At 45.1% G+C, this 14,288-nt stretch overlaps 1 protein-coding gene across 1 annotated transcript in view; it reads right to left on the bottom strand.

Annotated features, from left to right (window-relative positions):
- Positions 1-14,288, bottom strand: part of LOC147718472 (ubiquitin carboxyl-terminal hydrolase 12-like) — a 226,589-nt gene that overhangs the window by 24,993 nt on the left and 187,308 nt on the right. Inside the window, exons 7-8 of the mRNA XM_086918395.1 lie at positions 3,815-4,012; positions 3,470-3,548 (exon numbers count right to left, since the gene is read on the bottom strand). Coding sequence (XP_086774521.1) covers positions 3,470-3,548; positions 3,815-4,012 — 277 coding nt within the window. The remainder of the gene's footprint in view (positions 1-3,469; positions 3,549-3,814; positions 4,013-14,288) is intronic.

The following is a 14,288-nucleotide window of genomic DNA, read 5'->3' as shown; positions in this document are numbered from 1 at the left end:
AGTGTCGTTAATGCATGAAAGTCGAAGATATGATTTGTGACCATAGCAGGTCATCTTGGGTTCTCCAAGCCGCGGCGGTGTTCATGCAACTAATCAACGTGGCTATGAGACCGCGTGCCTCAAAGTGCACCGCTGTTGCCATTTCACCACATATAGATAACCATCACTATCTGAAACACGTCACAGCAAGACATGCACACAATGCAGCAGATTGGCAGACAGGGGCTGAGACTGCATCCGATGCCTACAGAAGGCTGGGGTGCACTACAGGAGGACTGGTAATGCGCTGCACGATCACAGTGCGCTGTAGGCGCGACGCAGCCACTAGGAAGAGGTCTACGCGAAGAAGTGGAGGAGCAGCCTCAGATGTGACACAGTCTCCCTCACCAATGTTTTCTTGATAGACTGGAGTTAGGAGCTATGGACAGGATGGGTCAGAGGTCAACAGGAACAGATAACTAATTTTGATACGAGTCACATATCACAATTGAAGGAATACTAAGTAAGTAGAAAATTACCTTCCACTTTTTGTCTCACAGGAACAGTATTAACATGAAAAAGTAATAATTATACAACCGGAATGGATGACGCATCCTAAGTGATAGGAATTTCAGTGAATGTTGAACAAAAATATATTGTAGGACAAAAATTACCCTGACACCCATGTCCTTCTCCTTCTTGTGCCAGGCAGATCTCTGTAGGCTTGTGCATACACCCCCACCGTACCTAGGTGCTCCAGGATAGATGCTGAGACCCTCCCCTGCAGGTATCTTCAGTCTGTGATTGGTCTGGTGCACAAAGCCCCTGGACCACACCAGGAAGAGGCTGACTTTACAATGACAACATGACAGCAGTGGTCATTAGTTCATCCAATGAGCTGATGAACGTGCAGATGTTTGTGTGCTCTGCCTTGGCATTTCTCTCGTTTGTCAGGAGGTGCACTGTCTGTGATTACTCTACTGACCTGGTTAACAGCCTAGATTTCCCCTTACACAGCAAATGCAGAGGTGAAAGACTGGTCTATGACCCCATGATCAGGGCAAACCTATTGTTCTATTGTACCATCAGCATGAACGTTTAAAGCTCCCTAACTATGCTGCAGAAGGAGTGCTGTTATGGCTTTCACAGGGCAGCAATGCTGCCTGCCTCTGTGCGAGGATGCAGCTCTTAAGGGTCAAGCCCTCTACCGCATCTGAGGTAGACCGGGTGTACTGCAAGCTTTATCACCATCATTAGCTATGGCAGGTACATTCAAGTTGTCATATTCTCGCAACAGGGGCAGCGAAAGGTAATAGGTGGTTAGTGACATTTGAGTATACGTCATTTCATACATTAACTGTGCAGTCACAAACTCAGACATATCAGCATAGAGCGCGCTGCAATCCGAGAAGCACATAATCACCTCAAACTGAAGAGTACACATGTACAGTGCCACCTGCTGGCAGTAACAATCACTCACAGCTTCACCCATTGGATGCTGCATGTGACCCATCATTCAATGTGTTCTACGATACAGTGCACAGGTCAATAGCAGGATTGCATTGTATTTCCACTGACCATTAATTGAGTCAGCCATTGCTTACAAGTCAAGTTACACACATTACTTTATAAAAGATGTACGTCTAGGCATTTGGCATTTTCCTGCTATATTATCGTTCGGTGAGGCATCACTGGGTGTCACTCCTTATACTACCTCGGATTACTTCTGGTGATCCGGTTTATAATTGTTGCCTTGATCTCCAGCCGGCTGGACTTCAGCAAAACACCGTACGCAGGAACCACCACCGAACTCATGAGAAGACTCCAGAACATACAGAACCCAGAGTGATCCTCAACCTGACCAAACGGACTGACATCACCCAGCACCTGAGAGACCGCCACTGCCTCCCCGCCCAGAAAAAATTCCAATTTCAGTTACTGACACTCTCCTACAAAGCCAGCCACGACCAAGGACCAGCATACATGAACCACCACCTGAACTTCCACCAACCATCCAGAAACCTTTGCTCCGCCTCCCTCGCCCTCACACAGGCACCACACATCTGCCATGGTCATAGCGGAGGATGGTTCTTCTAGCACCTCATCACCAAGTCCTGCAACGCCGTCCCATTTCATTCTCCGAACATCACCCTAGCTGACAAGACTTCAGCAAGAGACTCAAGACCTGGCTTTTTGACCTGGTTTTTTGGCTGAGCCCAGCGACCTAGCGCCTGGATACCCTCTAGGGTGATAAGCTGAGCTTTACAAGGAATGATTGATTGATTGGGATGCATCTCATAGATGGCCTGTCAGCTTCTCGTTTGCACAGGGTCCACGTCCTTATCAGGGTGCACAGGTGACATCCCTGGTACAGTGAGTGTTTCCCTACATAATGACAAGGTTTTGCTTCATAACCCCTTTCTGCTTTAGCTTTTGAGCCACACAAACAGGATTTCCTGCAGCATTTCACACACTTCTAGGATGTTTACCTCTGCGTCTGAGAGCTTCTTTCTACTTTGTCCGTGGCTAGGGGAACTGTCCTAGCCTGCCATGCTACGCTGCTCTCAGCTCTTTATAACCCACATGGTACTGCCCACATCACAGCACGTCTGCTTCTCTAAGCTTCAGCAAATGCACCTGCAATCGTGTGAGAGGCTATTATACACTCACAGCTCAATGAGTAAGATATTGCCACCCAACCTTCTAAAATGACCACTTATGCACCCCTCTAAACATTTAAGCAGAACCCCCACAACACACATTGAATACAACATAGTTACAAACGTGTGGAAAGGCATACTAATTGCAGGTGTGCGCCGTACAGAAAAATGCAACATAAAGAAGTGCTTGCCTTTGCAACAATTCACTCTCTAATAATTAGGCCCAAGACCCCTCTAATCTCCAATTTAAAGCATCAATTCATTACAGGTGATATCCTGGCCAGCGTCTGCCTGTGTACATAAGGGCATGCAATTAGGTATTTGCGAGTAGAAATGATAGTTTTGGGAATTACCTGTGCTAGCTGTGCATCTGGCCATAAAGAGGCCCTTCAAACTTTAGTTAACTTACCATCATAAAACGCTGTCAACAAGGGATTGGAGCTCCTTTGAGAAGAACCATGCATGAGGTTTGAAAGTCAAACATAATCAGGCATGCTGGGCCAGAGGTGTATCATCAACAACAGGCATGTTGGATTTAACATGCGAGTCCAAGCAGTTTCGGAGGAGTCAACGTGGCCTATGACTGAGCGCGCAATCATACCATAACGAAATAGTGTTGAAACTATGGCACAGGCATTTGACTCAGCACTGAAAGAAGTCCTCTCGGGGGAGGGAAACACATGCAGTAGGTTTCTTGCCACACCATCGCTTTCCCATTCCCTTCACCCCTCGAACAACAACACAATGTGTGGACTAAGTGCCTCGAAACAGGTTGGCGTGAATTCACGGACGATGTTGGATTCTTATTCTTACAGCAAGTACTAACCTACCTCTACAATGTCGTCATCAAAGAGCAGCCAGAAGCCATGACTCTTTACGATGGTGATGTAGTGCCCTCGGTTTGGACCACTGCAGGAGAAAATACAGGATATAATTAGTTCAGGGGCATCTGGCTGTGGCTTCTGCTCAACCATTCACAAAGCCACATATTGGTCACGCTTATCATATTGTTTGAAGGACGCACAGCTCCATCTTTACGCACAATTTACACCATCTGATGACCTGCTGTAAAGTTGAGCACTGAAGTAAGGAACTGGAATTGCTAAGTTCCTCACCCCCGTCCAATCTATAGGCATACGGAGGGAAGAGAGAGTGATGCAGCATATGGAGCTTACCTGCCACAGTGAACAACCACTGCCACAAGGTCGTACATTCGGTCCGGGTTCGTGGCATCCCCTGAAGTGTTGAAAAGACGGAGCTCCAGCGGGAAGACCACGCGGTAGGACAGTTTGGTATATCGGTGCAGCTGGTCCATGTACTTAAACCTTTTTAAGTGCAGAGCAAGAATCATGGGCAGCTTCTTCACCTTCATCCTGACAATGAAAACAGAAGAAAACAAGACAAGGTGAGCCTGGTGCACGTGTGGTTTAGTTAGAAAGCAGTTGTGGCTGCATGACCACATACAAAAATTGCCAAATAGGCTCTTGTTTTTGAGATCTTCATTGGTGGAGGCTATATTCCAATGCTCAGAGTTTCACAAAATGAACATGCAGTGGCAACAATAAAACACATCAATGTAGAACACTCACAAACCATCATAAGTAATACTGTACCATGCACTCAAGAAACTAGATCGTAAGCTGGAGTACAGAATGAATAAATCCTAATGCCCCTTGCTTTGGCATAATCGTGACATCACAATAAACTGGTAAAGCACTTGTGGTCAGAATAGGTAGAAAGACAAATAAGGCTAGTCAAAGACCTGGGTACAAGAGAGAATCACCTCACTTTTGCAGATCTTTAAAGCAAACAAACTAGTTAATCTGGACTTTTACCGTTTTTTAAAAACTCAAAGTAGTGATGAGTAAATGTGGTTGGTTGCTCCTCCCTGACCTACCGACGACTCCCATCAACAGGCTTTCTATCTCTAGATATATACAGCTACTAAAGCAGCGCTTCTCCAAGAGGTAGCTCATGAGGTACTAGTAGCTCCAGCTCCTTGTGATTAGCTCTCCTTTGTGTAGCACAGCCTATTAAATTAGAAGCTTTTTGATTGAATTATTACATGAATATTAAAATTGAAACGCGTATATTCAACACAAGATTGTGTGCATTTCCGGAACTCATAAGCTGATGTTTGGAGAAAAACTGTTGGATTTCTAAAATATATTTAAAGCAGAAGGATAAATTGTGGGAGACATATTACTAATATTACCTTGGTGCAAGGGGCAGTGGCCTTTATGTAGTACCCATAAACAGACATTATATATTGATAAAGCTTTTTACATTACTGCTCACAGCCCTGTCTGAAGAACTGATGGGGACGCTATTTGTAATCTAGTACAGGGCGGCCAGTAGGGTAATCTTGCCTGATAAATCCACAAATACAACACAAATAATATTAGCAGCTCTGGATTCTTTCACTGAACAAAATAGCTCTTACTATAGAAAAGGTTGGAGACCCCTGCTTTAAGGTATACAAACTTCTGTCCCCTAATGAATCGTCAATCGCTAGAAAACTAATCAACAAATGGAATTCACCCTTTATGGCTAGAATTACAACCGCTCTTGCTCAATCCAAATTATGGGCAACCCAAGATGCATTGTTGAACCAGGAAAAACTCTTCAACTTGGGCCTTTTAGATTCGAACAAAAGCAGGAGTTGTGAAAAAGAAACACACACACTCCAACGTGAGTTTTATCATTGTGCACATATAAAATCATTATGGAATGAAATTGAAAGCTACAAAAAAGACATTTTCCACATACACTTAGACCTAAACTACAGATATTTGCTTTAGGAATATTCACAAAACCTCCAACCTCTACATTAAACTACAACAACAAGACCTTTTTATAGCCCTTGGCATCAAAACCATCCTGGTGGATTAGAAAAACACTAAAACCGTTAAGATACATACATGGTGGACTTGGCTTTGTTTCACAAAAAGTGGTGATAACATTCTTTTTCCAAAAACACACTTGATCAACTCTCTATGAAACACCAGATGCATGCAGTCGCCTCTGCCTGCTTCCACTTACACACCCTTTGCATGCTACGAAAGATCTTCAAGTGGCTCCCCATTGACACCAGGAAAGCTGTCACTTAGGCCCTAGTCTGGACACCAGCAACAGACTCTACGCAGGACTTACCACCCAACTCCTGAAGAGACTCCAGACGACACAGAACTCAGCCGCCAGACTCATTCTCGACATCCCCAAACGGACACACATCACCCCTCACCCCAGGAACCTCAACTGGCTCCCCATCCAGAAAATATGCCAATTCAAGATGCTGACAGAACTGACTAGAAGGCCCTGCACGATCAAGGTCCAGCATACATCAACTATCGCCTGAACTTCCACCAACCCTTCATACTCCTGTGCTCCGTATCCCTTTAAATAAATCGATATCAGAGTTTAAATGTATATTTCCGATGTGACACTATGATGTATGGTATTTGTTTGATACAGGGTTCCCCTTGATTTTATTTGTACTTTTTAACTTCTATATTTTATCAATAAATCGATTTATATTTGTAGAACTTTGACAGTCAATGTAATTTTGTGGGAGTCGGTTGGTAAATTTTTTTCAAGTGTGATGAGGCATGAATGGTGGGCCTAGATTATTTTAGTGTGAAAGATATAGAGGACTGGTCACTGACTGGTCGTTATAAAAACCAAAGGATACTTACCTACTTCTACTAGATAGTGCCCTAATCCTTTTGGTTTTAAAGGGCTCCTCTTTGTTTCTATTCATTGTTTACACGCTCCACCACTGCAGGTCTTACGATTGAATCCCAATGGACTAAGAGAAGGGAGGTTCTAAAAACTGCCAAAAAAACATGATGTATGATAAACTCCTATTTCAAAAGATTCACGTGATTGAGTCTTTGTCCCACCATCTCTTTTTAGGCTGGTGTGGCTTCACAAATGTCATTCATTCCAGATTTACACTCACTTTTACATAGCCAAGGGGTCTGGTGTGACATTCAAGAGGTACATAATAGTCTCTAGATTTGCTCTAGGGTACAGCTACACCTGCCCAAATGTGCATGTTCAACTACCTTTATTGACTTCCTCTCTCACTACCTGCAGTCCACTCTGGCATTTTACTGATCGCCAGATACTTCAACTGTCATGGACTGGGATCTTGATCGCTTCTCTACGTAACCGGTTACCTGCTCAGAATGCCCTCCCTCGCCTAATTTCATCTGCTCCTTAGATTTTTCTGATATGGGGGCTCACTTCACCCCATGACTAGGGCATAAACCTTCTCAGGAGCCCACAGCTTGATCTCCAAATTAGAACATCCCTTTATAATACCTTTTTAATTCCAATTTAAATCAACCTTTCAAGAATACCTCTACCCTTGCTTCCCTTCCTGCCCTGTACTCCCCCACCTTGCTCCCCCCGTTCCCCAGCCACCTCCTCCCTCAGCCTCTTTCTCACATATTTCTGACTGCAACCCCGGCTTCTTGTATAGATCGTGAATGTCAGGTTAATTAGTATCTTGTTCCTGAATCTTTTTATACTATAGCTCCAGCTTAGATTTCTCCAGTACGCTAAGTGATCTGAGACTGTTGCTGTTCCACTACTGGCGAGAGCGAAGGTTGCCCGCCCTTATCAACAGTAGAGCTTCCCAACGATGCTCCATTTGTGACCATTCATCTGAAAGGTACTTTTGGAGTGAGCACACAGGGAACTTTGCAAGAGGTCCTCATATAGTTGAGGAGCATTACAGTTCAAACTGTGAGAGGATGAAGTGCCTGAAAAAAGCAGCTGCTGGGATGACGCTACAGTTTACGGGCTAGGGTTAGCTTTGCCAAGACTGCATTTAGGACTGCCCCCAGGAAGTTCTGGACAGTGGCTCAAGGTGGGGGTTGGTGGCATTTATTGTAAACCTCAAGGTGTGTAGTAGAAAGATTGCAGCTTGGGTAGTGTTGTCTGCTTGCACTCTTGATCAACCAGCGACCCCATTTCTGAGGTGGGCTGCTAGTCATTTAGTGAAAACCCTTTGGGTTGTGGTGACTACGAAAGGCAACACTGAATTTGTAGACCTGTCCAATTACCATGAATCACAGAAGCACCGATGAGCCAGATTGATTAGGATGTGGAAATAGGCGTCCTTCAGGTCTAATATTGTCATGAAGTTTAATTTATGTAACATCGGGATACCATCCTGACAGGTGACCATATGGACATTTTCAGACAGGATGCACCTGTTGAGAGGCCTAAGATTGAGCACTGGCCGGAGTGAACTATCCCTTTTTAGGAATAAAAGTAAAGGGAGTAGATGCCCTTGCCTGTGTTGATAGGGCCCTACCTCTATCGCCCTTGAGCAGAAGCCCCTGAATCTCCTCTTGCAACATGGCCAGGAATTCAGGGCTGAGGGTGTGTGTGAGCGAGGGGGGGATGTTTGGTTGGCTAAAATAAGAGTCAGGCAGTAGCTGTGTTTGAAGATAGGTATAACACACGTGTAGTGATCTCATCCCAATGGAAAAGAAACCTCTGTATTCTGTCCCGCACAGGTGTAGTGTGATAGGGGAAGGGTGGAAGCAAGTGAGTTACTGGAGGTAGAGGTTCCCTTGGCGAGAGTGCCTCTGCCTCCATTTGTGGCACTGTTCCCTTTGAAGGAGCCCTGCATTCAACCTCTACCTTCATTTTGGTCATAACCCTGTTGCTGCCGTTGGTAGGACTGGTTTGGTTCTTAGGAAGTGCCTCTGGACCTAGCCTTTGCTTGTTGCGTTTGAAAAGAGCCCCTGGCAGAAGGAACTAGGTATGGCCTTTGCCGTGGTGATGTCCTTCTTTATTTTTTCCAACATGTCATCAACCTGCAGGCCAAACAGGTGTTGTAGAAGGGCAGGTTGATAAGATGTTGCTACATCTCTGGCTTAAAGCCAGACAGATGCAGCCATGAGAGGCGGCGGAGGATGACAGAGGTATTTAAACACCCCCATCCCTCCTGCAGCAGCCGTATTAACTGCATCGAGGGCACACCTGATGGTAGTGTTCGGAAATGAGTTTCCCTTCTTCTACGATCTACTCCTTCCTTTTACAGTATTGGTCAGGGAGATGCTGGAGTAGAGCCTCAATCTCTTCCTATTGCACCCCATTATATTGGGACAGAAGGCCAACTGAATTGGCGATGCACCAGTGCGTGGTGGCACCGACCACTACCCTCTTGCAAGCTGCGTTGATGCACTTACTCTCCGTATCAGGGGGAGGGACGTTGCCAGTGGCCTGGGCTGCAGCCCTCAGAGATTAGCAGAACTTATGCACTGAGCCTGACACCGGACTCCAGAGACGCGGTGCTCGGCTTTGACATGCAGCCCCTTATAAGTCTTAGAAGAGGTTTAAGTGTCCATTCTCCAGCATCTTGATGTGATCTTCAGAGGAGGTCTATGTTGGAGTTAGATGGGACATCTTTGGATGCCTCTTTTGCCTCTTGAACACCTTCCTCCGTGGCCTCAGAGGAGCCGGAGCCTATGATTTGGGACTTGGTTGGTAAGCAGGAAGTTCAGTTGGCTTGCCAGATTCTTCTTCTTTGGCACCAAAAGGGTCTGCTTCATCAAAGATGTCCGGCATCTCCGATGATGACCAATGCATTTTGTTGTGGGCCCACCGCCTGTCTCTTTGATGCTGAAGGGTCTTTTTGCTCCAGAAATCTGAACAAAAGCTGCAGCGGGTCTCGAGCTCTGGCGAGAGGCACAGGTTACAGAAGGTATGGAGATCAGCCCAAGAGTACTTGCAGTGGCAGAGATGACATCTTTTGAAGGTCATGCTTTCCATAACCTTCTGCACACCCTCATTCTCCAGCATCGGTAAGGATGTGCTGCCCCAAAGGCCAGGGGCACCTAGAGTGCTAGGAGACATGATTATTTGAAGACAATGCAAACACAAGGAGATGATGGATGGAAAGGTTTCAGCGCTCCGTACATCATCTCCTTGTGTTTGCTTTGTTCGTCCTAAGTTGGCAGGGTATGCCCAGACGTGGGTCCCTTGCTCACTTTGCCACTGGATTCAAGCTAGCCTGGCTGATGAAGCGTGTTACCCAGAAACCGGTCCCAGGATGCTTGTTTACGGTCCAGGGAAGACATGGCTTGGCAGTTCGGGCTGTACTGTTCCCACGAGGCACAGGGTCAAGACTGATTTGCATATATCTGTGTCTGAACTGGGGTGGCGAAGTTGGCTAAAGAACGATGATGGATTCAACCCAGATCTGTGACTGAAGAGGAGAGTCTGAAAAGTTTCAGCGCTCCGTCCATCATCTCCTTGCGTGTATTTGAAGACAATGCCATTAGCGGTTAGAGCGGCGGAGGTTCAATAGACAGTAGACAAATCAAAAAGCCTTCTCGGCAACAGGAAAGAAAGACAACGGCTCAAGGGCTGCAACAATCAACGTTGAACAGGTCGAGACTCGGAGCAACGCTGATGCATTTCTAACCGGATTGCCAGGAAAGACCAATCAAATATTGGAGTCGGCCCATGTACGTTCAAGATCAGAGGAGAAGTAAATGAGGAACGAAAGACTTCTTCAAAGAAAAACAAGAGGCAACAGTCTGACCCCAACACTAGATGGCAGGAGTATGCAGAGCATGCATATCTACAGCCACACATGCTACGAGGATAATAGTCTCAGGATGATCAATATTGAATCGCTGCGATCCACCCTAACAGGGATCATGTTCTGTGCTGCCAACTGCCCAATCCCACTTTCACTACCCTCTTTAAATGTTTACAGTTAATTTCCCTGGCTTTGACGGGGGTATTGGCCAGATCTATGGCCAGGTATCTTATTTTAGCCCATTTCAGTGGTGTCATATCCTGTACCATCCAAATTTGAGCTTTAGGAGCTGAAATCTCTGATTTGCTCAAGTTAATTTTAATTACAATAGGTGGCTGAGAACCTGCTTGGGGCCTGGAGCTTTAGATAGGCTGAGGTGGCTTTTAATAATTCCTCTTTTTAATTCGTTCCTCCAATCTCCCCTTGAACTAATTGATATCTTAGATAATTCTGCTTCTTCCAGGTGTGTTACTCTCTCATGGGGGCACAATGAATCTCATGGGTAGAAGTGTTTGTGACATTTCTAGGAGGAGGGGTCTTATCCCTTTCCTCTGTAAATAGTTGACTTTAACAATATGGATTTGCGCCCGGCGCACTCTCAGAATGTTTGGTAGAAATCAGACGGACGTACTGTACATTTCATCAAATTATTTGTCTAACTTGGCCAATAGATGAGATGCCCAATTGAGTTCTACTGTTCTGATTGGGCCCTCTTCATTGCAATCTTCCTCCAAACTTTCTGTGGTTGTATGCGTTTGAGAGCCAATTCCAGTTCTTTCAGCTCTCCCTTTCGTTGGGACAGCAAGGCCTCTTTCATCTTCTTTAGTCTGCAGCCTCTTATAAGGTTCCCCATTAAAACAGATTTCAGTGCCTGTCATACATAATGCTCGGATCGCACCTGGATTTTCATGCATGTTTTTTTCCCTAGACTCTTCTTGATATTGTTCACCACTATGGGGCCTTTTGGCTGTGAATCTTATAGATGCCATTGTTCCCTTACTCTTTGTCAGTTCTGTGTGGGGCAGCACAGCTCAATGGTAATATAGTCTTGAATAACTCTTGTGTGCCATTGTGGTGTGGGAATAGTCTGTTCCTAAAGGGTAAACGGTCCTCCAAGGGTCTCCCAACCCCAGATCCCTCATTTGGCCCTTCCTGTTGATGGGATATCGGCCAACACCCATGTCTTGTCTTGTCTTGTCCACCATGCCATTTAGCATAAGGTCTAGCTCTATTCCTACCAATTTAGACTGTGGTGCCCATGCCATTAGAGTTTGTATAATGTGGCTAATGAACAGTTGGGACCACATGCCAATGCCAACACGAGTGGCTCACTATTGTGGATGCCTCTTAATGCTACCCCATCTGCCTTCCGAATATTTCAGAAATGTATCTGAAGAGGGCATTTCCGGTGAACCAAGATTCCCACTTCTGCGGTCTTCTTCCTACCTAAGGAGACCCAAGGATAAGTATTGCTTAGGGATTTCTGTCTCTAACGTGCTGGTGATCTTGAAGCAATAGGTGAAACTCCTAGAGTAACCCTATGTTGTTTTTTTATCAGTCAGTTCCTAGAGAATGCCTTTGCTTTTTGGGGTAGTTCAACCCTCTAACACTATATGTAGTAATGGTAAATGTTGTCATTCTGTGGTTTGTGGGAAAGTGCTTCCATTCAAGTCAAGTCAAGTCAAGGATTCTTTATTCGACGATTAAAAATCACCATAAAAGCACATACATGCATCTCATAAAATCTGATTAAATCATTGTTAGAATCCTTACAAAGTAATTCATTAAAAAGGAGAAAAAGGGTCATTCTGAATACAATAAAATATATCTGAAATCTTGCAATCAGTCTCCCCCTCTCGTAACCCTTAGTCGAACCGCCACTTTTAGGGCATCTCGTGCACGTTTCAATTTCATTTTTTTTTAAATGTCAACCAAGAATCTACGCCTGGGCATTGAATAAAAAGGACACAGCAATAAAAAATGAAGGGAATCCTGCGGAGACCTATTGTCGCAACCGCAGGTACCCTTCTGCTCAATTGTAGTTAAAAACCCTAATGGAGACGCTAATAAATATGGTAATAAATTGAGCCTAAAACGACACATTAAAAACCTGTCCTGGGCATTATACATCAGGTATAAGTATGGCTCCATTCCTTCAGTGCTCTTAACCAAGTTATAAGCACTCACAGTTTTTTTCATCCCTTCAGCCTCTGCTCTCAATGTTGTTTTCTGGGCTAAAAATGCTTTCTTTATAATCGCCTTATGCTGGGGAACAATTACTCCCGGATCAGCAAAGAGATGTTCATGGCCCAGGGCTTCTAAGGAAGCCTTAACATAGTTGAGCCATGGAATTCGCATACATTTGTCTCTTCCAAGGCAGTCAGTTAAGATTTCCCTACTTATTGACGCCTCAGGGTTAACCCAGATTTTCAACCATGCTACGATTGGTCTGAGCTTCACAAAATCTTCTAGGTATGGCCTCCCTAGTTTCCCTGTGTACTATTGCAGCAGCAGTGCTTTTGTGGCACTTTTAGAATGGATCTTAAATATTTGTTCTCTTCCCGCTGAAGTTGGCAGACATTAATAAAGCCCCATACCTCCGCCCCGTAAGTAACTTTAGAACACATAGAGCCATACAGGTTCATCACCTGTTCGGGGCACCATCTACCTACTCTGCGCCCATAACTGGCAATTGCGCCATTAGTGGCAATCATTTTACAACAGCGCTCCTCCACTAGGGCATTACATTTTAGAGACCCATCGAATAGTAGCCCTAAATAAGAAAATGTTTTCAATTTTTCAATTTTGTGGGTTCCTATCGTAAAAGTGGATTTAGTGCATGCTTTGTTTCCAGCCAGCAGCACATAAGACTTGCCCAAGTTAACGGACAGATCTAAGGAGCCCATAAATTTAACAAACCCATCAACCAAAATCTGCAGACTCTTTGGTGTACGTGCGAGTAGGACCGCGTTATCCGTGTAAAGTAACACAGGAATATGCCGGGACCCTACACGTGGACAATCTGTTCCCAACTTTAACAGAAACTGCTCTAGGTTATTTATATAAAGTGAAAATAAAAAAGGCGCAAGAATGCAGCCTTGGCGTACCGAGGTCTGCAAGGGAATGACTCAGTCAGCCCACCCTCCACATTGTATCGGACTTTCGCCAAGGTTTCACTATGAAGCTCCCTTAAGATGTTTATTAGACCAACCTCAATCCCCATTACGGTCCTCATGTCCCAAAGCTTGTCCCTATTCACATGATCAAAGGCAGCTGCCAAATCCATGAACCCCAAGTAAATGGATTCATTGCTAGCCTTAGTATATTTGGCAGTCAACATGTAAAGGTTCAAGCACTGGTCGCTTGTGGACCTCCCTGTCCTAAAACCGTACTGAGTGTCCGAGATGATGATGTTTTCCTCGGTCCACTCAGCCAGACGGTTTAGGATCCCCCTACCCAAAAGTTTAGCAGATACATCAATCAATGATATCGGGCTACAGCACTGGGGGTCATCCCTGTTGCCCTTTTTAAAAATAGGGACAATAATAGCCATCGACCATGAAGGTGGCAAGCCACAGCTAATTGCAGCATTTATAATCCTAGTCATTATAGGGGCCCACAGCTCCACACAGCTCAGAAATAAATCAGGCGGGATACCATCTGGGCCGGGGGCTTTATTTTTCGTCAGTCCCTCAATCCCAGCAGTGATCTCCTTAATGGAGAAAACTACGGGCTGACCCTGGTATTCCTGCTCTACGAGTTCTTCAACTGTTCCTACTTCGTGGTTATATAGACCCCTATAATGAGCAACCCACTGGTCCGGTAAAATGTTAGTCCCTATTTCAGGTACATTGTCGTCGTGGAAGTTAGGTCTGTTAATAATCCTCCGGAATTCAGACATGTCCCTTTTTTCCCCCGCTTCTCTTAAATCTGCCCATGCTTCCCCTTGTAGGGCTTATTTCATCCTCTATATCTCATTCCTATACCTTTTTCTGCACAATGCGACTTTTTGGGGGTCCCTTGGTCTAGATTTCAGAGTACTTTTTAGCTCCCTCAGGGCCTGAGAACATTCACGATCAAAC

This window comes from Lissotriton vulgaris, chromosome 4_1 (genome assembly GCF_964263255.1).
Source record: "Lissotriton vulgaris chromosome 4_1, aLisVul1.2, whole genome shotgun sequence".
NCBI classification, from domain to species: Eukaryota; Metazoa; Chordata; class Amphibia; order Caudata; family Salamandridae; genus Lissotriton; species Lissotriton vulgaris.
The sequence above is the reverse complement of the archived record's forward strand: the minus strand, read 5'-3'. Positions and strand labels throughout refer to the sequence as shown.